General features: G+C 41.5%; 1 protein-coding gene across 1 annotated transcript in view; it reads right to left on the reverse strand.

Moving 5' to 3' along the window:
- LOC111235963 (voltage-dependent calcium channel subunit alpha-2/delta-4-like) overlaps positions 1 to 25,258 on the reverse strand; it is a 45,570-nt gene extending 20,312 nt beyond the window's left edge. Inside the window, exons 1-24 of the mRNA XM_022764539.1 lie at positions 24,975 to 25,258; positions 18,117 to 18,198; positions 14,543 to 14,659; positions 14,204 to 14,263; positions 12,948 to 13,110; positions 12,727 to 12,858; positions 12,085 to 12,145; positions 9,038 to 9,188; positions 8,715 to 8,789; positions 7,838 to 7,927; positions 7,600 to 7,713; positions 6,541 to 6,619; positions 6,290 to 6,423; positions 6,032 to 6,049; positions 5,330 to 5,407; positions 4,070 to 4,150; positions 3,905 to 3,979; positions 3,616 to 3,702; positions 3,076 to 3,147; positions 1,649 to 1,710; positions 1,184 to 1,251; positions 980 to 1,025; positions 502 to 599; positions 261 to 351 (exon numbers count right to left, since the gene is read on the reverse strand). Coding sequence (XP_022620260.1) covers positions 261 to 351; positions 502 to 599; positions 980 to 1,025; positions 1,184 to 1,251; positions 1,649 to 1,710; positions 3,076 to 3,147; positions 3,616 to 3,702; positions 3,905 to 3,979; positions 4,070 to 4,150; positions 5,330 to 5,407; positions 6,032 to 6,049; positions 6,290 to 6,423; positions 6,541 to 6,619; positions 7,600 to 7,713; positions 7,838 to 7,927; positions 8,715 to 8,789; positions 9,038 to 9,188; positions 12,085 to 12,145; positions 12,727 to 12,858; positions 12,948 to 13,110; positions 14,204 to 14,263; positions 14,543 to 14,659; positions 18,117 to 18,198; positions 24,975 to 25,075 — 2,135 coding nt within the window. The 5' untranslated portion in view covers positions 25,076 to 25,258. The remainder of the gene's footprint in view (positions 1 to 260; positions 352 to 501; positions 600 to 979; positions 1,026 to 1,183; positions 1,252 to 1,648; positions 1,711 to 3,075; positions 3,148 to 3,615; positions 3,703 to 3,904; positions 3,980 to 4,069; positions 4,151 to 5,329; positions 5,408 to 6,031; positions 6,050 to 6,289; positions 6,424 to 6,540; positions 6,620 to 7,599; positions 7,714 to 7,837; positions 7,928 to 8,714; positions 8,790 to 9,037; positions 9,189 to 12,084; positions 12,146 to 12,726; positions 12,859 to 12,947; positions 13,111 to 14,203; positions 14,264 to 14,542; positions 14,660 to 18,116; positions 18,199 to 24,974) is intronic.
- Between the last annotated feature and the right edge of the window lie 215 nt (positions 25,259 to 25,473).

Here is a 25,473-nt window from a genome sequence, read left to right on the forward strand (position 1 = left end):
GCGTCATAAATTAACAAGGAAAAACTTGAATATTCTGAGATTATAAAGTCACAGTCATCAAGGTTCTCTCAGAATATTACCCCCCCTTCCCCGGCTCCATAGTTATGTTTTTTAACCTTACGTGTTCCTAATACACCTTCGTAATATAATGATATATATATACAAAACAATTCATCATTATCTTCAATAGAGAACAGTTGTTTTTGTAGTTTGGGTGAACTGCTCCTTTAAGAATAACACGTGGCCGTCTGGTGTCTCACCTCTCGTTGAGCATCAGGGCGTTCCAGTAGGCCTCCAGCGGAGCCGTGACCACGGCGTCAAACAGCGTATGCTGCAGCAACACCTCGTCACCTAGGCAACGGACGGGTTCAGTCAAACAAAGGTCTTACTGACAAAATATTAAAAAGCAGAGCTAATCCAAATGAATGAAAACCTATTAAATAAATATTGTGTGGGTTTATTTTTTTTAGTTTGATTAAAAAAAAAAAGAAAGGAACCTACACTCGAGGTCGGGCTCCTTCCCCAGCAGGTAGCGGATGGCGGCCTGAAGCTGCGAGTATTTCCTGTGGGCGGGGTCGATGTCTGTCTCACAGTACGTCCTGAGGAAAAGAGATTTATTAAACCAGGACCAGCAGCTGCAGAGACACACTGGGACCTTTAATGTGTTTGGGAGAATTGACAAGAAAAAACTAAAAACATTTTCTGAGGAAGGATTTCTGTCAATTGTACAAATCCTGACTTTTACTTCTTACACTCTGATCTTCTTTCACTCCACTAATTGGACTCTTATTACACATAAATGATTCAACAGACTAATTAGCTTTTTGTTCTTCCTGCTCTCGCTGCAGAGCAGCTGCTCCACTTGTTCATCTGTGTCCTCTGCACAAATAAACTGATTAAAAGTTAAAAACCGCCGCAGCCTGATGAAATCTGCTGTTAAGCATCAGTTCATGATTTAATCAGAGGTTTTCAGACGCACCACTCGGAGGCGATGCTCAGGTCTGGGGAGGTGAGGTCATGCAGCCCTGCAGAGAGAGAGAAAAACACTCGACTCAACAGATTCATTCAGTGTAAAAAGAAAAAAAAAATGCAGCTGAATAAGTAAAATTTTCTTTCTACTTAAAGTGCAAATGATAAAAAAGAAAGAACGCTATCCGTGCAGGGGGATTGTGGGTAATTGTACCTTCCTCCACAGACACGTTTCCCACAAACATCAGCCTTCCGTGACCCTTCGTCAGCGCCATGCCGAAGCTGCAGAGACACAGGGAGGAGGTGAGACGGGACGGTGGGACACGCCGCCATCTAGTGGCCAAATCACACACATACAACTGCAAACTCCTGAGGGTGGAGGTTCATGCTGATGTTTGACATCCACAAAGATCTGATTATAACATATCAGACAATTATCCTTTACACAATGTTCTTGTTTGTTTGGTTTCTTTTCTTTTATGAGACCAAGACAAAAAATTTAAATAATTTAGTTTCATTTTTATCAGCTTTACATCACATCCACGTGATGAGTCTGTCTACATCAGGAAACACAGATGACTTCGAGAAGTCTTTTGTGCCATCAAACATAACAAAACTGTGGGTTTAGCTTCGTGGAAAAGCAACTTTAAAAGGCGTGAGGACAGAGAAGCCGACCTACCTGAACGGCGTGTCATCAATGTTTGTGTAGAAGTACTCATTGATCATGTACAGAGGTCGTTTCTGAAGAGGAACAAGAAAACATCAGTGTCACTGTGGCGTCTTTTTTAACTGGTGAGATAAACTCATGTGACTGTAACGGTTCACTAACAGGAATTAAACATATGAAACACACAACAATCAGCTGCATGTTTGTAACAGGTGCATCACTGCCACCTGCTGAGCTGGAGGGAAACTGCAGGTCTGTCCTACAGTTTCCATTATTCACTCTTGTGACAGTGCTTTATTTCAGCAGGGATATTAATGTGAGAAATTAATACATTTTACTGCTTTGTCATTAAATGATAAAAGGAACTTTACTGTCAATTTCTTGTTTTAAAAAGTTTCAAAAAGCTGGTGAAAGTTTCTTAAGCTTTATTAAGGCCCGAGTCCCAAAGGTGCCAGGAACCTATAGTGTTTACCAAGATCATTATTATTATTATTATTATGATTATTATTATGTTGAAAAACTTTTTGAGGACCATGTTGGATGTTCATGAAAGTCAGTGGGATGATTGGTTTCGTCTTAAAGGACATAATCTGTATTTTTCAAAATGTTTTCACCAGACAGGAAGTCAGCCATTTTGGATTTTGTGTGGTGATTTTCTATTATGTTTTAGTTTTTGTTGCTGTTTTGCAAATGTATACAGGTTTTCTTTCAGCTTTCGGGACCTTCATTTCTGTCATATCCGAACAACAACGTGCTATAATAATCCAGTGATTTTAATCTAAATCCTGGTGTTGTATCTTTACGTCATACTCACAGACACACGGTGACATTTCCATTTCTCCAACTCACATTTCTCCGACTCCCTTATTTGTCCTATATGTCACACCTTCTTCTTTGTTGCTGAATGGTGATGTTACAGCTACAGCATTGGATGCTTCAATATTTAATTAGAGCACCGCATCTTTTTCTTTTTTTAAACATTTAACACATGAGTTTTCTCCACTTTCTTTTCCCTTTAAGCTGCTTTAAGGTTGAAGAAATCATCTTATTCCACTGTGTGTGACAGCCTTCAACATGTTCTGGATCAGTTTGTTCCAGCTCTTCATCGTGTTTTTAAATATTCAAACTCCAAAACTCTGGGGAGTTACACTGCACTGTTCTGTCAGACTGAATTATTCTTCACGTCTTGTGCATCATTTCAAATACATTTCCTCAACATTCATCCCGACATGTTTGGTATATTTTAAACTCTTTGATCTCCGCTACAAATCAAAATAGAGTTTTATGGGTTCAAGCTGAATTTGCCTGCACAGCTTGAGTTTGTAAAGACCAGGTCCTGGTGGGTCCAGGACATTTTAAACTCAAACTGTTTGTGACACAAACAAAACGTACACTTGTGTGATAGTGTGTGTTATATGAAGTGATGACGGGTTCCTCACCCCTTTGTCCACAGATGCTCTGATGCTCAGGCTGATGCTGCCAGTCTCTCCTTTCACCATTGCTGTTCTCAGCTGGGAGAACAACGAGAGTCAAATCAAAGGAGTTCAGATATGATATATGATAGATGATGTCACTGTGAAGTTGACCTTTGACCTTTTGATATAAAATGTCATCACTTAATTTTTATCCTTGTAGATATTTGAGTCAAATTGTGTCATAATCACTGCATGAATTCGTGAGTTATCGCCAAAAATGTGTTTTGTGAGGTCACCGTGACCCTGAACTTTGACCTTTGACCACCAAAATCTAATCAGTTCATCCTTGAGTCAAAACGAAAGTTTGTGCCAAATTTGAAGAAGGTCCCTGAAGGTGTTACTGAGATGTGGCGTTCACAAGAATGGGATGGACGGACGACCTGAGAACGTAATGCCTTCTTGGAGTAATTGAAGGGTTTCATTCCAACATGCCGATAATTCACTCTCTCCAGATATCTGAGATTCATCTGGTGTGTGTGTGTGTGTGTGTGTGTGTGTGTTTACCATCTCCTCTGTATCCTCCCACTCCACCTCAGACAGATCCACACTGTTGTAGTTTGGCTTCGGCTTCAGTTTCTTTCCGTCTTTGTACTGTAGGACAGAGAAGACACTGTAGTGAAATACTGTATAACTGTCCTTATAAATACTTAATACCTCCTCCCTTTAATGCACCTTCAGGTCATCTGCTGCAAAACTTTAAATATAGATCTGAGTAAAACAGAGCTGCTGCTGCTGCTGCAGAACTCCTGAGCTAAATTTGACCTGTGCGGTTATTTAAACCTGCAGAACTCACAAGAGGTCGAAGGTCGGGGTGGGCCAAGATGTAGCCGTTGTTGGTGATGAGGAAGGCGTAGCCATGTGCTCCCAGCTGAGGAGGAGGAGCAGGAGGTGAAGGAAGTTCAAAGAAAATTAACAGAAACAACAACTATCCTCCACAGCTGAACAGGACTGAGCTCACCATGTATCTGGGCGCCAGCTTCATCACCTCCATCAGCGGGATGTCTGAGCCGACTACGCCCAGCAGGATCCCGTGGGACAGCTGGAGAGGCAGGGCACAGGGAAAAAACTCAGTAATACTACAGAGCTAAGACATCTGAAGTAGAAGCAAAAACAATTATACTGTGATAAGGAAGTATTAACCTTATGCTTCTATGGGACTAGATCTGTAATAAACTGAATATGACAGGACGGTCAGAATCAGATCCAGACATCACAGCGCTATGAATGGTGATGCGTTCACTTACTGCTGTAGCTGGCGAGGTGCATTTCAATGGTGGTGTGGTCACTTAGCTTAGAAAACGAGAGCTATAAGCCACATTAGCAGCTCTGTGAGGCTGTGCTCAGGTAAAGCGGTGCTTTGAGCTAAATGCTAGCTTAGTTAAACACACTTAGTGGAGTGTGTTAGCATGCTAATGTCCGCTAATTAGCACTAAACACAAGTACCACAGAGGCAGATGGGAATACGATTAGTTTTACAAGCTATTAGCAAAGTAGCTGACACTGTTTACACAGCTTGTTATCATGCTAACATGTTAACATACTGACATTTAGTTTAGCAGTTAGCATGATAAAATGGTAACTGTTAAGATGTTAATCCATTTAAGTTTCCTACAAACATTTACTTTTTTAAGTGATAGCATGTTAGCATTTAGCTAGTAAGTTACACATTTAGCTGACAACTTAACGTTTAGTTGTTAAAATAGCTCAAGTTTGCACTTTGCTCTTTCTTTTACTCTTGTTGTTGTTTTACCAGTAAATTAGCCTGTTTGTTATCTATTTGTTCCCCTAATGAATAAACTAGTTAGCCATGCTAATGTGTCGAGGCATGTGGCATACAGACAGCCATGTCTTGGATAAAGCTAAGACGTTTGTTGACTTTGTAAAAATGCAGCTGCCCCCTGTTTGTAGTCGATTTAGTTTCCTACAAACATTTTATAATTAGTCCTCATTTACTGAAACCTTTTTAAGTGACAGTATGTTAGCATTTAGCTCGTAAATTATACGTTTAGCTGACAACTAAATGTTAAGTCATTAAAATAGCTAATATGTTAGTGTATTCTCTCTGCACCATGAATCTGTGTTTACTGAGATATTTCAACTAACAATCGTAGCTCTTGTCCAACCACTTGCTAGAAACCGACTCCTCTTCGGTTCCGACACTTTGTGATTACAGTTACTGCGACACACAGGTTTCACACTTTGTTCTGTAGACACTGACCGTCTCCTTCTTCTTGCTGAAGACCGGCATGGCCACCGAGGTCATCAGCAGCAGACTCTGGGCCTTGGTGGTGAAGAGCTGAGAGACAGGAAAACATTTAATACACACTGTGATGATTCAAAACACACACATCCAAGATAACAGATGGATCAATGAAAAGGTTATTTTAAAGATAGACATTTAAAACTACCATTAACATGCCTGTGATTTGGATTATACAGTGGTAGGAACCTGTGATAGACTGGATCTTACTGTGTGAGGCTCGTAATGTATTTTTTTCAGATCATATGTTTTGGTGTTGTTTAGTATTCTTGTTATTTTCTTGTTATTAGATTTCATATTTCAAAAAACAGGATAAAGATATTCTTCATCATCTACAAACAAATATAATCCTGATGTTTATGGAGACACTGTTTGCTGCTCTGAGGTTAAACTCCAGGTGGCGCTGTAGGACTGCTGCAGCTCTGAGTGAATATGAAAGTACTACACTCACTACAGTGGTTCTCAACCTGAGGGTCGGGACACCTCACTTTTCCATGCACGTTAATTTTCATTAAAAAATCGAAGTCATAACTACATTTTTTCAGCTAAATCTGAAACACAATTACTTTATTATATATTTAGGGACTCCTGCCAAACAAGTGAACTTATGAACTCCTGGTTTTAAAACTACAACTTCTTCTTCTTCTTCTTCTTTTTTACCTCCTTGGTGTTGGGAAGCTGCCGAGCGATGGAGGGGAAGGCCCAGAGGATCATGGGAGAATGAGTTGAGGCAGGAGGAGGAAGCAGACAGACAGATGGAGGTGAAGTGACAGTGATGATGAAGATGATGACGAGTGTAAAGTGTGAGGAATTAAAGGAGCAGTTCACCCCAACATTAAAACTTTATCAAGCATTACTATCTCTGGTACAAATGACGAACTGCTCCTTTAAGCTCTCTGATTGGCCGGTTCAGCTCACCACCGTGTCCATGTAGGCCTCGGTCCAGATGATGTCATGGTCGTGGTTGATGACCATCGGTCGGCTGAGCACGTGCAGGTACTCCATGACGTTCTCCTGCACGTCGGCCAGCGTGGAGATGTGTGTGTAGTAACCTGAGAAAACACACACCAACGTATTTTAACGTGTAAATGCACCAAAACACAGGTGAACACACACACACACACACACACACACACACACACACACACACACACACACACACTGCTGACCTTTATTGTTGCAGGCGATCCACTTGGTGTTCTGAGCGAAGGTCATCTCTCTGCCGATCAGATATGTGAAGACTCGCACCTGAAGAGAGAAACACACCTGTTTACACCTGAGTGTGTGTCCTGGATTGTTTCAACCAGCTGCTTCCTGCTAGAGTCAAATATGTTCTTATGACCTTAATTTTCTTAATTATCAATCTAATTATTGTTATTGAATTATTAATTTAACACTCGGAACTGCACATAATTCATTTCTAAAGCTGTGTACATTCAATTTTTTGACTATTTTTGATTATAGATCAGGTCTAGCTTCTATATTAATACTGTGAAAGTATCAAAGCCTCAGTCCACAGAGAAATGCACACAGCCTGTATTCAGAAACTGAGCCTTAAAACCAGCCGTCAGGACTTCTGGAACTTTGTGATGTCACAACAAAGCAGTCACCAAGCCCCGCCCACCTGGACCCACCATCCAAACCTTTACAGGATTTGGTTTCTCTGAGTGTTTTTACCTGAAATCTGCTTTATTTTTATTGGATCACTCAGAAAACAGTCAGCCAATCAGAAGAGAGGCTCAGAGCCTCCTCTCTTCTGATTGGCTCACAGACCTGTTGTTACTAGAGCTCCAGAGAGAAGCCTGAGAGAGGAGATGTAAAACTACACTGAGATGGTTTAAATATATCTTCTAATGGATCAACACTTCAAATAAAACACAGAAGAAGAAAATAAACGGTCTTTACTTGATGCTCCAGGATCTCTCTACTACTCTCATGTCTGATTGAGCCACTTGTCGAGCTGTTTGCACGTCTTATCTTTCACTGACAGATTCAGATCTCTGATTCTCACTCAAACTAAATTTTAGCATGAAAACGAACCGAAGGAAACAGCTGCAGGCGGAAGAGTTGAGCCACTAAAGCTGCATTTTGTGGTTTCTTGAGTTCAGTCTGTGTTTCAGTATGTGCGGCACGCAGCGCACGCACACACACACACACACACACACACACACACACTTGGACACACAGTTTCCTGTAGTTATTTGGAAGGGAACAGATCTCCTCCTCACCCTGCGCTCCGGCCAGTTGAACTCCTCGAAGACGGACTCAAAGTCCTCCATGGCTCCGTCTGTGATCAGCATGATGGCCTGGTTACACATGCTGCCCTGACCGTTGGCCCTCGCCTGCACACACACACACACACACACACACACACACACACACAAACTCTGAAAAGTTATTTTTTCATTCACACACACTTGAATGTACTTCGGGAGAGTTGACCTCTGACCCCTGAGGGACACAAACCTCGTTGAGGATTTTGAAGGCTTCCTTCATGGCGTTCTTGATCTTTGCTTCTCCTTTAACATGCAGCTCCTCCACCAGCAGCTTAAAGTGCTGAGAGACAGACAGACAGACAGACAGACAGACAGACAGACAGACAGACAGACAGACAGACAGACAGACAGTCAGACGGACAGACAGACAGACAGACGTCTTCCTTATATCAGCTGATTGATCACGTCTATTATCAATTATTTTCCATGTCGTCATGAACACAGATAGTTTCAGATTTATTTGCAGATGTTTTGAGATTTCTGCCTCTGAATCTTGTTGCTGGAGATGAATATAATTTTACTCATGACCATAATAACAATAATAATAATAATAATAATAATAATAATAATTTTTTCACTGTTTTTTAACATTTCATTGACAAACAATCAATCAATTAATTGTGACAACAATCAGAAGGTTAATCAATAATGAAAATAATCCTTTGTTTCAGCCAAACTGAATATTTTTTCATGCAGGAGGTAAGTTTCAACAAAATAACAGTATGAACAGGTTGTTGTTGCACAAAGATAGAAGTAGTCCACACACACACACACACACACACACACACACACACACACACACACACACACACACACACACACACACACACACACACACACACACACACACACACAAAGCCCCAGGTTGACTTGGTGGTTTCTAAAGGAGGCCAAGGGGATGATGTGATGACGCAGCAGAGGGAATTCCTCTGTGTGTGTGTGTTGTGTTGTGTGTGTGTGTGTGTGTGTGTGTGTGTGTGTGTGTGTGTGTGTGTGTATGTGTGTGTGTGTGCTGTAAGACGCCTCCTCAGCTCTTTAAGCCTCCATGAAGCAGATAATGGTCTTACCTCTCTGTTGTCCAAGTCGGCCTGGACCAGGGTTCCTCTGAAGCACGGCTCCACATAGCGAACATAGTCAGTGTACTGCAGCCAGGAAGACACACACACACACACACACACACACACACACACACACACACAGGGAGAGGCAGTTTCATGAGCAAACGACAGTTGCTGGTTTAAATCCCTGGACCACTAACAGTTCCAGAACAACGCAGTAATGTAACATGATCTTGGTGAAATATCTCTTTACATATATAAGTGTGTGTGTGTGTGTGTGTGTGTGTGTGTGTGTGTGTGTGTGTGTGTGTGTGTGTGTGTCTGTTTCTCACAGCGATGACGTTGACAAAGTCATTCTCTCCCAGTGTGTCCAGGATGGTGTTGATGGTGTGTTTGGCGATGGTCATCTTCAGCCCCTTCATACTCCCGCTGATGTCCACCATGATGATGATGTCTTTGGGAGACGTGGCCGCCTGGATGTACCTGCACACAGGAAACAGGAGACATCTCATTATTTAATTACATTAATTTGAAAGGTTTTATTTTGAAAGGTTGATCCATAAGAAGATATATTTGTGGTTTTAAGAACCAAAAACCATCTCTCGCTCTGAGCCTCTCTTCTGATTGGCTGACTGTTTTCTGAGTGATCCAATAAAAATATAGCAGATTTCAGGTAAAAACACTCAGAGAAACCAAATCCTGCAAGGTTTGGATGGTGGGTCCAGGTGGGCGGGGCTTGGTGACTGCTTTGTTGTGACATCACAAAGTTCCAGAAGTCCTGACGGCTGGTTTTAAGGCTCAGTTTCTGAATACAGGCTGTGTGCATTTCTCTGTGGACTGAGGCTTTGATACTTTCACAGTATTAATATAGAAGCTAGACCTGATCTATAATCTATAATCACACTACACATGGACACAGACCTTTACACTGGAGGAGCTTTAATATTATTCTTAGATTCTTAGGTCAAAGAGGGTCCATATCTCAGATTTTTCCAGTGATTCAAACAGGTGTTTTGCTTGGTGATGACAAATGAGCCAATCAGAGCTTGGCACTTAGCGCTAGAAGGTGAGAGTAAAAAATAGAAACATCACCTTCCTGAACCAGAGCCAGAAATACAGCGACAGAGAGAAAAAAATCAACAAGAGTGGATGAGACTTTCTTAATTTCCTGCTAAATGTGTCTTTTCTTCTTTTCTTTTCTACACTTGTTTCCCAGATTTGATGGTTTTATTCTATTTTTGTGTTTCTAAGAAGCAGATGTGGTGACTACAAAAATCATACAACAATATGTATTTTAAAGTTTTAACCTCACAGTTATTAGTTTCATTTAAAATCCAATGAACCACATGAAGTTCAGTGGGAACAAACAGTTCCTTTACTTCAGTCTGGAGCCTCTGTGAACAGATCTGATATTTACAGCTGTTCATGTTTTCATTTCAGGACCAATCCTCAATGTAAGAAAATTTATAAACATATTTACAGAGAATAGAAACATATTAATTTGACCTAAATTCACAGACAGACCTTGTGATTATATAAAGATTATCTATAAAGAACAGGCTTGTTTCACTTCACTGTTCACAAATACAAACAAACCTTCAGCATCATAAACTCTGTGGGTCTGAAGCACGTCACTCTCCAGCAGATGCATGCAGCAGCTTTGGCAGCTCAGCTGCGGTAATGCGGCGTGACGAGGCATTCAGGGACATATGCAGCTCTCTGGTATTATTTAGAAATGCATGAACAGTCGCATATGGTGCCATGTGGGCTGCAGTGACCCGGCTAAGGAGCAGCTTATCGTCTTTTCCAGAGGATCAGGACTCCGGCTGGCCGCTGCTCAGCCGACACACTGCCAGCGTTATGAGCTCCCCAGACCGACTGAAACTCAGCGTTACACGGGGGGTTTAAAGGTCCCGTCTCCCCGAGTCTGCTCTCAAGTTTTCAGCAGTTATATGGGAAATACAGAGAGGGTGGAGGAGATAACATAAACGCCTTACAACACGGCACTCTAGTGGGATTTAACCGACTCCATTCGACGGATTGAGATTGAAGTATTTGTGATTTTGTGTTTTTCAGTCGGTGTTTGTGAGAATTCTGTTGTTATCGCACCAAATTAAACTGATTTACTTTCAGAGAGAAACTTATTTCTGTCTGTTTCGACATGATGAGAATCAACAAACACAGAACAGCAAAATTTTAAAGAGGAAAACTTTTATGCCTGTGAAGCTCAAACTGAATCTGAACCTGAAACCTGAAACTCACAGAATCTAGTTCCTTCAGGCCTACTTCATTACAGGACTTCATGTGCCTGTGTCCGTGCTGCTGGGGAGTTGACACCTTTATTAACAGGCTAAGCTCTGGCAACCCATCTGCCCCAGTGTTAACAGCGAACCAAGATAAGCATTTAATATAATCCATATCAGTAAACACAGTTAATTCAATGGGTTCGGACGGGTCAACAAAACAAAACAGCTCAGCGGAAATCTCTGCCAACTCCGCTTCACTCCAGCAGAGTTTAAAACAACCTCTGTGGACATTTCCTGTTGCGGTTGTGTGAACACCTCTTAGACAGGAAGTGAGGTTAACAGTTCAGCGTAACATATTCAATTTTGGATATCGCCCGAGTCGAGTAAAGAAACCAACTCTAAACCACTGCACTGGTTTCACAGTCGGTAACATCTGCCTCTAGTGGTCTCTCAATCAAAATAAAAACTAAAAAACGTCGTTTGGTGACGTCGTGAAGCAGCGTGGGATCATGGGAGTTGTTGTCGTCGGCTTCTCCTGGTTTGGATTCCTTCGGTGTTGGTGGTTCAGGAGGTTTTGACCAGCAGCTGAATTATCCTCAGAGGTTTCCTCCTCTCCACAACAAACACACCAGGGGATTAAAACCAGCAGAAACACTGAATAAAAACAGTTTCATGTTAAAAATCTGTGATTCCCCGATGCAGTTCAGCGGACATGAGACGTCAGAGAAGAGTTGGGAGCTGAGACTTATGCTAACCTTTGTTTTGATTGTTTCTTTAATAACTTATGAACCAGATGTTCAGCAGGTTTTTACCAGCAGCTGAATTATCCTCAGAGGTTTCCTCCTCTCCACAATAAACAGACCAGGGGATTAAAACCAGCAGAAACACTGAATAAAGCAGTTTAACTTTTAAAAATATCAGCGATTCACCGACGCTCTTCGGCAGACACAGGACGTCTCTGAGCTGAGCTGTCTCACATTTCCTCAGCTTGTTTCTCTGATAACTTCAGATCCAGACGTCCGGCGACTAAAATCCTTCATCTGGTTCAAATATTGAGTTTAAAACCACCAAGGTGTAAAAACAACATATAGAACAGAGGTCTTGTTGTTTTAAGACATCATATCTGAACTCACCAGTTTCTGTTCCTGCAGTCAAACGCTGCCACACCGTTAGCGTCTGGAGTCCATTTAATACCTGACAGAGAAAAACATGGGGTCACTTCAATCACCCAAGGTTCATCATTCATCTGTCACTATCTTGTAATTAATCAGGTCGTTAACATAGTGATTGTACATTTTCTAGCTGTTGTGGAAAAAGTATTCAGATCATTGATTAATATCAGTAAAAGCAGCAACATAATATTTTAGATTACAAGTAAAAGTACAAAAGTATTAGCTTTTTAAATTGTATTAACGTTGTATTTTAACTGATTTATTTGGTTTAATCTTTAACACTGCATCATGTTTTATAATCTGATCATCTGTTTTGTGCGTTAAATCTGTAAAGTAAATATTGTCTGTAGCTGTCCGATAAATATAAAGTAAGTAGAGTACATAAAAATGACAGTACTTCAGTAAATGTACTTGTTATAAATCACTGTTCTTGTGGACTTGAGCAGTTTGACAAAAATATGACACAATAAAATAAAACAAAAAAAGGTAGAGCAATGTATTCTCTTTAGTTTCTAAAGGGAAATTCAGACGGAGCTGTTCTTTAAATAAACCTTTACAAAAAACTCCGGATCTCCTGGACATTAAACTGGAACATGAACCCACCGGGGTAGATCCTGAAGAAGCCGGTGGAGCTGCCGAAGTACTGCCAGGTGAGCGTGGGATCCTTCTGGAAGTTACCGATGAAGACGTCGTTTAACGCCTCTGAGTTGTAGATGGCGTTGAGGATGTTGGGATCTGCACACAGAGGACAGAAAACACAGACACAATATCAGAGACCGTCTCCACATCCACGGGGTAACAACGCAAACAGGACGACCTCTGACCTTTGTTGTAGACGTTGGTGGGGACCTGGATGTTGCTCTGCTGCGTGTTCACCAGCAGCTTGTTGAAATGTTCGTTCTCCTCCAGCGGGAACTCTCCGCCCAGTTCCGCGTAGTTCCCGTCCTCGTCCATCGTGTTGATCATCATGGAGTTGTAGTAATCAAACTAGACAGGAAGGGGACATGACAAGGTTCCTTTCAGAATAAGACACCGAGTTATTGAAAATGAATAAACATGGATCCTGTGTCGGCTCAACCAACCAATGAAATGACATCCAACCACATTAAGATAAATAACGGGAATTTAGAAAGTAAGATGTCAGAATACACACAAAAAAAAAAATACAGATTTCACTTGACCCTTGATTCACTTCATGTTTCGCTGTTATAAAGATTTTTATTTAAAGTACATAATAATAATAATAAAATATCAAATGAACAATCCTCAAATAAAAAAATTAAGAATAACAGGTTTCATAGTGTTTTAAACCCTTTTTTCCACCATCTTCAACAATTTTAGGTCCAAATATTAGAGCAGATCCAACCAAACAAAGTATTAATTAGTCACATTTTCATTCTCTTTCAACTTTAAAACAATTACACGTTTGTTTATGATGCAGAAAATAAACTGGAACCTAGAGATAATTCATGCAACTTGCTATTAATGACCTCTAATGGGACATTCAGTGAAACAGTGCTTTAATGAGTTCAAGAATGTACAACTGATTTGTACAAGTGTAAAAGAATCTCAGATTAAGAATGAACAATGAATGAATGGTGACTGAATCTGCTTTACTGCTGCTATCCATCACTCCTTTTATATATTTTTTTCAGCTGGTCATGTGACCTTATTGTGGCCCAGTGTTTGATTTCTATATGTAGCGTCTCTGCTGCAGCGTCGACCCAGTTCCTTTACAGGATCAGTGAAGTTTGATCTAATCTGATTTCAGGTGTCAGCTGAAGCTTTAAAGCTTCAAGCTGCTGCAGAGTCCACTGAAGACCGGCCTACTGTCACCGCTGATCCAGAAACAGTTAGCATGCTAATGCTACAATTCATCTTCATCCAGGTAAACCCAAGACTAACAAGAACTGTGATGATTGTGTTGATTGTTTAACTTTTGAAGGTTTAAGCACGTTTTATTTACTGTAATGGTCCTTTAAATTCCATGAAATGGTCCTTTAAATTTCATAGAATTGTCTTTTAATTTTTATGAAATGGTCCTTTGAATTTCAGCCAGTCAAGACAAAAGAAGACGAACCTCTAACGTGGCGTTGAAATCGTGGTACAGGTCAGCGTCCTCTGCCGACTCTGCCAACCTCTGAAACAAGAAACAGAAAAAACAAAACTCTAACACAGCACAAACACAGCATACAAACGTGTTTAAAATGTATTTGGGGGAGATTTATAAAAACATGTGGTGTATCATCTGAGGGATGATCCACAACAAGGTGCTGCTGTCTCTTTATCATTGTCACATTGTTACTTGAAACATCGTCATTACAAAAATACCAATTACAGCCGCTTCAATGTGACTGCAGCTGTTTTACAACACAGCTCAGGCTTACACTCAGGCTGCAGCAAGCATCATCATCCTCACCTTCACTGACTTCATCTTGCTTCCCAACATGCGTTCGATTTCATCTGAATAATCCTTCACCAAGTCGCCTCCGTCCAGCTCCACAATCTTAATGATCGGCTCCACGTCCTTCAGTTTCTGAGAGGAAACAAGAACTGATTTTAACCTTGGTTTAAACGCAGCTTCAAAGATACAACAGCTTTGTATACATGCACTTTGTAGATATCTATATATATATATATATATATATATATATATATATATACACATTGTTTATAGTAATCTTCATTTCTCTGCTTAATTTGAGGACGTTTGCACAAAGTGATTGAAACAGATGAAACAGAGTGACCTCGAGCTGTTGGTAGATTGGTTTGTTTCTATCAGATAATTCAGACTGTGCATGAGACTCCCTCTCAGATTAAATCAACCGCTGTGATGTGGAGATGTGTGTGTGTGTGTGTGTGTGTGTGTGTGTGTGTGTGTGTGTGTGTGTGTGTGTGTGTGTGTGTGTGTGTGTGTTGTGGTGTGTGTGTTTTTTTTAACAACAAAGTAATCAGGTCACTTTCTCTGGATCAAGAAGCTCGAGGTGGATCAGCCAGCTGAGAACGAGGAGGGACAAGCCCAGTCCGGTTATTTACACCCTGAATCACTCGATTAAGTAATTCACTAATTCCTATTAGTCCAAGTAACCCACTTACTGAGGTGAACACATGAGCCAAGCCAAATGTTTGTGTAACCTCATGTGAACGTCTCCAGTCTCTGATCGGAGGCCATTCACACAGAAAACCCCGAACACCTGGAACTTCAGGCCAGACTCGTGGATTTCTAATTTGTATTCTGCACCAATATGAAAGAAATATAAGGTTTTTAATTAACAGTCATCCACAGGGGATGTCTCTCTGTTTCAGTCTTCAGGGAAATTTCAACGATGCAGACTTGACCCTCTTTATTTTAGCTGCCAACACTCACCTGCTTGTCTTACATCAACGCAACAACCAGTGAATTCCCACTCTGTTTAGGTGGTTAGCTTAAAGCAGCTAATTGGAAGTTTTCTCTGCTGCTGAATGTGGGTTCTTGTGATTATCGCTTGACAAGAGCTTCAGCCATTGTTGTGTTTACAAGACCAGAGGGTATAATACGCCCTCAGAGCAGCGCTAAATCTTCAGGGCAGACTGGAGGATACAGTGAGTCGCTATCGGTCACTATAGCTAGTTAGCATGCTAACTTCAGTAGAAGAAAAGACAGTAAACATTAGCTCTTGGTGAGTAAAGGAATGACGTTTGATGCAGAACTCTTCTAGACTGGTAAGTAAACAGCTGCTAATGCTAACGTTAGCTATGTAGCAATAGCAAAATTTACAAACAGCTCCTTAAAGAAGCTTGATTACCTTCTTACAATGAGAAATGGGATTCAGATGAACACAAGATTTTTTTATTAACAAGACCAGAGGTTGTATTATGTCCTCTGAGCAGCACTATGTCTTCAGAGCAGACTGGAAGCTACAGTGAGTCGCTATAGGTCGCTACTGCTGGTTAGCATGCTAACTTCAGTCAAAGAAAAGACATGAAGGAGACAAGAGTTAACATCGATGTTGTTTTTCACCTCTGGAGACAGCTGTTGGTGAGTAAAGGAATGAAGTTTGATGCTGACCTTGCAACATTTCGTCTTGACTTGTAAGTAAACAGCTGCTAATGCTAACGTTAGCTATGGCGATAGCAAAACTTACAAACAGCTCCTTAAAGAAGCTTGATTACCTTCTTATAAATGAGAAATGGGATCCAAGATGAACACAAGATTTTTTCGTTCACAAGACAAGAGGTTATAATACGTCCTCTCAGCAGCACTTCGTCTTCAGGGCAGATTGGAGGCTACAGTGACTCGCTATCAGAAAGTGACGTTATTGCTAGCTGTTAGCATGCTAACTTCAGTAGAAGAAAAGAGGTGATGGAAACAACAGGTAACATCGATGTGGTTTTCCACCTCTGGAGACAGATGTTGGTGAGTACAGGAATGTCTGGTGCTGAACTCACAATGTTTCACGTAAACAGCTGTTGATGCTAACTTAGCATTACAGCTTAGCTATGTAGCAATAGCAAAACTTACAAACAGCTCCATTAAGAAGCTTGATTAACTTCTTACAATGAGAGAAAGGGATCCCTGACGAACCAGGAACACAAAAACACAATCACAAGTTAGTTTAGTTTCTTTACAGGCGTGTTGTTCACGTTGTGTGTTTGAAAGCAGACAAACTGCAGACGGCCTCTGATAAATCTAAATCTGACAGATAAATGGATGAATGTCTAAAATCAGAGCAGGCCACAAATCCTGACGCCGGTAAAGAGGGCTCGGTCCTCAATCTGGGCATTACCATGATCCCTGTGTGTGTGTGTGTGTGTGTGTGTGTGTGTGTGTGTGTGTTCCCTCGTAAACACACATAGACAGAAGCTATCACACACACACACACACACACACACAAACAGACAAACACAAACAAGTGCACATCTAAAAACACACACACTCTCTGTTGCTCGCTCTGCCCAGTTCAACCAGTCTGCTCGCCTTTGCACCAGTTTGAGTTTGAGATTCTTTCATTATTATGAGTAAAAATAATTACATCATATCATTTGAAACCTCTAATCCAAAAACAGCCTCAACATCGAAAGGGAAAAATCCACCAAAAAAAAACTAATTTAATCCCCAGAAAAGACAAATGACACTTTGTTCTTGTTCTAATACAAACTGTCAAAACCAATGACGTCTGATAAATGTGTCGATGATCCTAAACCTCAGCAGCAAATCAGGTTTGTCTCTGTTGACACATTTACACATTCAACAGTCAAGTGTGAAGAAACCAATCATATACATATATTAAAACACACAGGAGGGAGAAATAGACCAAACTGATCTGAACCTTCAGCATCAGCCCGCGGGTCGAGTTTCTCTTTCTCTAGACTAAAGTAAATCTTCTTCAGACCTGACTGTCAGATACATAGACATAAACAGTATATGCCAACGTCGCCGCCATATTGGACCGGGGCAACACTTGCCTGTAAGCTGATGCAAGTAACCGCAGGAGCTGCAGTATTTCTGGATGAAAAGCTCCATAGCGTTTATGTTTCTGAGCCGATTTTCAATGAGTCATTTACATTCAAGGGTTTATGATGAATGTGGAGTAAAAATGAAAGTTTGGCCTCCAGTTAGTGATGACCACGATAGTTTAGGCTGAAATCACTGTTTTCCATAAGGAGGAGAGTGCATCAACGTCAGGTTTACAGGAACTGAACAATGTGTGTGGTGGAAAATATTAGTAGTAATAATAGTAATAAAGAAAAACTTTTATTTTATAAACTCTTGAATATAAAAACCACTCCCCTTTTATTTACAGGGAAGTCTCACCCAAGTCCAATATGGTGGCGTCGTTGATGTATGATCCAGCGACCACTGCGTACGTCTACGTATATATGTGTATGATCAGATAGATGTCAGAAAGCAGAGTGAGGTGAGTATCAACACAGTAGGAACCTTAGGAACACAAGAATCTCTGTTCACACACAAATGAGATTTTCCTTTAAAGCTGAAGCTGGAGCGTCTTTACCTTCTGCAGCAGCAGAGAGCCGGAGTACGTGGTGGTGAGTTCCCGGAGCTGGACGGAGAACACCGACGCCCACTGCTGCACCCTGTAACACACACACACACACACACACACACACACACACACACACACACACACACACACACACACACACACACACACACACACACACACACAATAACAATAAATAACAACTCTGGCTTCATGAAATCAGTGGAGAAAAGTAACTAAGTACATTCACTCAAGTCTAATCATTTTTATTTGACTTATTTGACAACTTTATTTACAATTATTTACGCACAAAACATCTGATCATCCTATAAATTATGATGCAGTTAAAGGAAGAGAAGATTAGCTTCATCTGTACTATACTACTAATACTCTTCTAAATATAATATATTCTAACAGTGAAACACTTCTACGCTCTGAATACTTTTACTTGATAATAATTTGAACTTTAACTCAAGTATAACTTCAAACGCAGGACTTTAACTTGTAATGACGTGTTGTTACAGCGTGTTGTTGTATGTTACAGTCTAAAGGAAGATCTCCATGTGTTGTTTGATTATAAAGCAGGTCTTGGTTCTATATTAAGGTGATGTTTCTATTCTTAATCTCACCTGCTAAGCGCTAATCTCTGATTGGCTCATTTGTCACTCAGCACAACATGCAGAGATCCAAATCCAGCTGCAGTTTGACCCAGACTGAGGTAACCTAACAATAAACTTAAAGCTCCTCCAGTGTAAAGGTCTGTGTCCATGTGTAGTGTGATTATAGATCAGGTCTAGCTTCTATATTAATACTGTGAAAGTATCAAAGCCTCAGTCCACAGAGAAATGCACACAGCCTGTATTCAGAAACTGAGCCTTAAAACCAGCCGTCAGGACTTCTGGAACTTTGTGATGTCACAACAAAGCAGTCACCAAGCCCCGCCCACCTGGACCCACCATCCAAACCTTGCAGGATTTGGTTTCTCTGACTATTTTTACCTGAAATCTGCTGTATTTTTATTGGATCACTCAGAAACCAGTCAGCCAATCAGAAGAGAGAAACAAACTACAACAGATAACAGCAGTGACCTGAACTTTTCAACCTTCAGATATCGAAATCAGCGTTGGATGTGTCCCCGCGATTTTTTCGGGTGTCTGTTGCCGCGGCGACGCTCTGCAGGAGCAGCGAGTTATGCGGCAGAAAAAGGCCGTTAAATGTGACGGTGATGAAAGAGATTTAGATAATCTGCTCTTCATCTGGGTCACAGCAGAGAGCTGCAGGTGTCTGCTCAGCACAAACTCACAATCACACAACAACACAACAACAACACAACAACGACACAACAACACAGCTGCAGGCAGGGGTTGAATTACAGAAGAGCCTGAAGGAGCTGAAATCAGGTGTCAGGAAAAAACACCTGACAACATTATGTTACAAGAGATCTCCGCACACCTGAAGAAAAGTCTAAATGAGGTTTCATCACTTCCCTGCTCAGTCGTCTGCTGCTCTTACGTCCCAGTGCAGCACAGTTCCTCCACTCCAATATTACTGTTAATCTCTAATTAAAATATCATCACCTGAGTGTGAAACAGGTGCAGTGAATGAAAGTGAAAACGCTGCTCACCGTCGACCTCCCTGCTGGAGTTTTCACCGATGTTCAACTGTTTATAATGATGTAATAACACAAGAAAATCTAATATAAATCTGAAGAAAACTTCATCTTTTGTCATTAAGGCAGATGATGTTTGTTACTTTATCTACAGAAAAATGAAGGTGTTGTTATGATCTGTGCTGTTTTCCTTGTTTTACTTTTGTCAGAAAATATTACAATAGGTTTTAAAAAACAGTTTTTCACACCGAATAAGACAGAACACTATGACTTTCTTATTTATATCATTTTATGTTTGTTGTTATGTTTGTATATATAGTTTCATTCCTCAGTTATTAAAGAAATAAAATGATTTAATAGAGCTATCTCTGATTTTGATTTTATATAGTTTGGAGTTAGTGTTGAAATATTGTCTATGACTTAATATGAACCCCAGGAAGAGTTCTGTTATAATATAATGGCGCCTCTAAATCTAAATAAATAAAGACGTGTCCAAAGTTACAGAAATGAGAAGTTATAAAAAACAAATACGAGCTGTTGTTTGTTTGGTTTTTAATCTGCCTCAGTGAGGAGAGGATATCCAGTCCAGGTGGTAAATAACTACAGGTACAGGATGAAGAAAGTGTGAAGTCAGCACGGACTCACACACACACACACACACACACACACACACACACAGGCGTGTGTGTGTGTGTGTGTGTGTGTTTGCTCAGCATGTGTTGAAGAACGGAGGAGTTTATTGTTCCATCTGTTCTGGACATTAATCCTCTGAGATCAGTGCGCGCGCGCACACACACACACACACACACACACACACACACACACACACACACACACACTGTGTATGTTTAAAAATACATCGTGCAGTTACAACAGCTTTCACAACAGTGGGAACTGATTATTTTCCTGATTAATCCATTAATTGTTTAATCTGAATAGTTAATAATGATATAATAGTCTTGTCTTGTCAACAGTGAATTACAGGGAAACATAAACAGCAGATCCTCAAACTGGAATAATTGTTAGATTATAAATAACTCATCAAGTCAAATGATCTTTTTAAATTCTTCAAAATAAAAATAAAACTGTTACTGTCGCCATAAATCCTCGCTTTTCTCACCAGGATATAAACTGCAGGATCTTTTGTATAATACAATTCAATCATCTAAATATTAACCTTATAAATAAGCCCTGATATCAACAGTGCTGATCATGAGTCGGAGCCGCAGCAGCGACACGATTCAGGGTTTAAGTTCGTTAAGAGTTGGTAAAATACTCAGATTCAGGAAGTAACAATTATTCACATGAAGTGTTTTGTCTCGTGTGCGTCTCTCTCTCTCCACAGGCCTCAGCAAAGACAACCAACATGGCCGACCAGCTTAAAGCTTCCAAAGTCAACGAGACCACTCACGGTCCCGTGTTTCACTATTCAGCCATCATCGTGTGTTATTGTGGAGAAGTTACAGCGTATCGTGTGACCTGTCAGATCATGTGACCTGTCAGATCGTGTGACCTGTCAGATCGTGTGACCTGTCAGATCATGTGACCCGCAGCAGTGCAGCAAACACTTAAACGCAATTGCACATAAAATACCGGAGAACAATAAAGAGCATGAGTAAAATCGCGGCGCCTCACACACTGGACCTGCTGGGGTCAGAGGTCTTGGTGAGAGCGAGGTCGGGTCATTGTGCGGTTTATATTTTACGTTACTCTGGTTTTATCTGATGCCGATCATCAGCGAGGACACAGAGCTGATGAAAACACACATCAGCTGTTGGGGGATCAAACCTTTGAGTAACAATCCTTCATAAATCCCTGTGTGCGGCCTTCAGCTCTCCACAGATTTACTTTTTTAGCCTGAACTCAAGGTTTTAACAAAACAGCTCGTCGAATCACGAACAGACGCCTCCAACACACTGAACTTTAACCTGCAACTTCAATAATTCTGTTTAAAGCTCCACTTCTTCTTCTGTGTTTTATTTGAAGTGTTGATCCATAAGAAGATATATTTGTGGTTAGAGAGGAAGCTCTGAGCCTCTCTTCTGATTGGCTGACTGTTTTCTGAGTGAGCCAATAAAAATAAAGCAGATTTCAGGTAAAAACACTCAGAGAAACCAAATCCTGTAAAGGTTTGGATGGTGGGTCCAGGTGGGCGGGGCTTGGTGACTGCTTTGTTGTGACATCACAAAGTTCCAGAAGTCCTGACGGCTGGTTTTAAGGCTCAGTTTCTGAATACAGGCTGTGTGCATTTCTCTGTGGACTGAGGCTTTGATACTTTCACAGTATTAATATAGAAGCTAGAGCTGATCTATAATCACACTACACATGGACACAGACCTTTACACTGGAGGAGCTTTAAATAAACCAAGCCAGTCTTGAAAAACTATCTTCAAAAGAACATGGAGTCCTGCATCAGACGGTCCGGTCCCCACAGAGTCCTGATGTAATCCTGGGATTACATCAGGAGAGAAGAACTGTGTCAGGTTCTCCAAGATGTTCACTTTACTCCCATTACCTAAAAGGTTTGCACAGTGCTGTAAATCAGCTTATATCAGGCCAGTGAAGTGGACAGTCAGTCCCAGGTCTCCTCATGACTCTCTGGCCACATATGAAGCAGCGTTTTTTTTTTCCATCTGTCACCAATTCTGACTAAAAAATGCCAAAAATAAATAAAAAAATAAATCCTCCATCAAGATCACCTCCACAATCTAATCAGCTGATCTTTGGTGCAGAGGCTGATCTGTCCACCCACAGATTAAAACCACATCTGAATGTAACCTGGACACACAAAGAACACAGTCATCCAATGAACCTGGAGGCCACAACCTACAGGAAGAAGGTCAAACAGTCAGCAGTGCAGACGGTGACATAATAAACACAGAAACCAGAAGCCCGGAGCTCGGAGAAGAGCTGGACTGTCGGGATATCTCAGTTTAGGATGATTAAAGACGATTTACAGCCGACCACAAACATCAGGTTGATGGTTTTTTAATGTGAACGCCTTGTTCCTACTTTCTACCTTGTGGACGTCCAAACGTTTAACGGGACGTCCCCCCCCCCCCTTTGGGTTAAAACCCAATCACAGTTCAGTGCCTCTGCACAACACCAGGCTCAGTACGCTGCGTGTTTCAGACCGGATGAGGGTGGTTTCCAGGGGTTTAGGTGAGTCTGACGGCGGTGGTCTCTGTCCAGGCCTGCAGCCGTCGCTCTCTGGTGGTGAATGTGGGTCAGGGTAGAAGGTGACCCCGGCTGATGGGGCGTGGCCGGCGGCCAGCGGCCAGCGAGCCATGCTGGCCCGCAGATGGTGATGGAGGAAGGGAAGCTGCAGCGGCGCAGCTGCAGAGTGACACCTTCATGCTAACGAGGCTGTTAGCATCAGAAACTACAGAGAAGAACTCGGCGCCACCTACGGACAAATCTGTGGGACCTCACTTCTAAACCTGCGTATACCACGGTGATGAGTGTCACTTGTTAGAACCAGTTCTTCTGTATGTGAAAATATAGCTCCATTTAAACCCCATTGAAATAAAAAAGATAACGTGAAAAACTGAATGAATTTAGGTCAGTCTGAACAGCCGGTGGATGACTGTGCTGCTCTGTCATAAGCTGCTCCAACAACTCTGGTAAAAATGGAAAGTAAAAGCCACTAAAAAGCTCTGAGACTGAATAACTCCCACGTTCATCTGCTCTCAGTGTCAGCCGCCAGATTCATTCATTTGTCCCAGATGGTCTGACAGGTGAATTATGGGAGGTGTAGTTTAAAATGTGCACAAAGGAACAGTTATTGAGGTGGTATTCATTAAAGCTCCTCCAGTGTAAAGGTCTGTGTCCATGTGTAGTGTGATTATAGATCAGCTCTAGCTTCTATATTAATACTGTGAAAGTATCAAAGCCTCAGTCCACAGAGAAATGCACACAGCCTGTATTCAGAAACTGAGCCTTAAAACCAGCCGTCAGGACTTCTGGAACTTTGTGATGTCACAACAAAGCAGTCACCAAGCCCCGCCCACCTGGACCCACCATCCAAACCTTGTAGGATTTGGTGTTTTACCTGAAATCTGCTGTATTTTTACACAGGAACGAGTTTAAACAAAGAATAATATAAAATTTTCGAGAAACTAAGTTGGTTGAATATTTTTTTATCTGTTCTTGTTCTCTCTTTGTTCTCTCGATGTGTTTTTTAATCTGTTTTAATCTGTTTTTTAATCTGTTTTTTAGTTTTAGAGAGTGTGCAAGATTTCTGTGCTCATGATTTTTTGGACGGTTCTTGTTAAACTGTTGAATTCAAGTTATTTTGAAAAGTCTGATGTAGCTGTTTCTCTGTGAATAAAGTGTGTATCTGTTTGTTTAGGTTTTGGATCTGGCAGGTGAGGAGGATTATGCCTCCTGTTTGAAGACTGTGTGTTACGGTTTAAACCTGCAGCAGGTGAGAGTTGAATTTGAAATGAAACGGCAGATATGATGAAGCTGAGTCTGCAGCCGGAGCACCTGGAGGCAGAGGGACGGAGGAAAAGCAGCTTTCAGCTCAGAGTCCTGAGGGAGAACTGCAGCAGCCTGTCGACACGAACATATTCCCTCAGGATCTTCGTGAAAACAGGGTGCATTCTGGGAGTTGGTCGTCTGAAGCTTCCATTTATCTGAAACGAGTCCAATCAGGACTGATGTCTATAAGCTCTGCGACGTCCACACAGACTGACACACTGACACCGGGAGCTGCCGGCAACACCGGCATCTACCGAGCGAACGTGACGGTCAACAGACCCCTGACACGCTTTAGTCTTTAGGGCTTCAGCTGGTGGTGCCTTCAAATTAAATGTTTCATCATCTTACAGATAAAACACGATGTCAACATGTTTTAAAATGTTTAATTAACAGTTTTTTCATCCTGACTTTAAAGCACCTTCCTCCTAACGTCACTGCGAGAATATTACAGCCTGAAATCATGAACTTCAGCTCCAGTAACGACGTGTTTACAGGATAATATCATATCCACATTAGCACATTATTTATTCCCAAACTCTGTCCTACAAACGTCCTACTGTTTAACCCTCCTGACCTGATGGTGGGTCGGTCGTTCAAACCCACAGAGCTTTATTTTAAATTCTAGTTGAGACCCCGACGTTTCCAAACATATGGACTGTGTCGCGGTGGATTGTGGGTAAATGTGTCTGAAAAGATGCAAAAGACAAAGAGGATATTTCCCTTTCACAGAGAAGCCGCAGCTGAGATCCTGGAGAGGAAGACGAGGAGGGGGCACTTACGTCTCCGGTGGGATCTTCATCTGAGCCTGAGCTGTAATCCACAGGCAGAAAAATCCCAGAATCCTCAGGAGCTTCACGAATCCCGGCGCCCTGCCCTCCATCCTGCTTCCGACAACCCGGGTCGTCGAGCTCTAAAAAGTTTTGGAGTCAGTTTCACAGACTGGGGTCAGCTCTGAAAGTTCATGAGGAGTTTGTGGGAAACGGCTTCCTCATGTTGGCTACAGCGAGCAGGTGAGGATGAGGACGACGACGGTGGAGGTCACGGCCATGGGTTTTAGACCCTGAACGCTCTCTGTCACGTCTGGATGAACTCGTTCTGCTGCCGGCATCTTCTCATGATGTCCAGGGAAACTTGCAGAAGATTTTAAAGACTTTTTAAAGAGTTCTAGTAACAGGAAGCAAAAATTTATATCTGGTGCAAGAGGAAGAAGAAGAAACTGGTCCTTCTTTGAGGCTGGAGGGAAAAACGTGATTGAAAGTTTCCTCTGCACCTGCTCCA

This window comes from Seriola dumerili, unplaced genomic scaffold (genome assembly GCF_002260705.1).
Source record: "Seriola dumerili isolate Sdu_G_001 unplaced genomic scaffold, Sdu_1.0 BDQW01000550.1, whole genome shotgun sequence".
In the NCBI taxonomy this organism is placed as follows: Eukaryota; Metazoa; Chordata; class Actinopteri; order Carangiformes; family Carangidae; genus Seriola; species Seriola dumerili.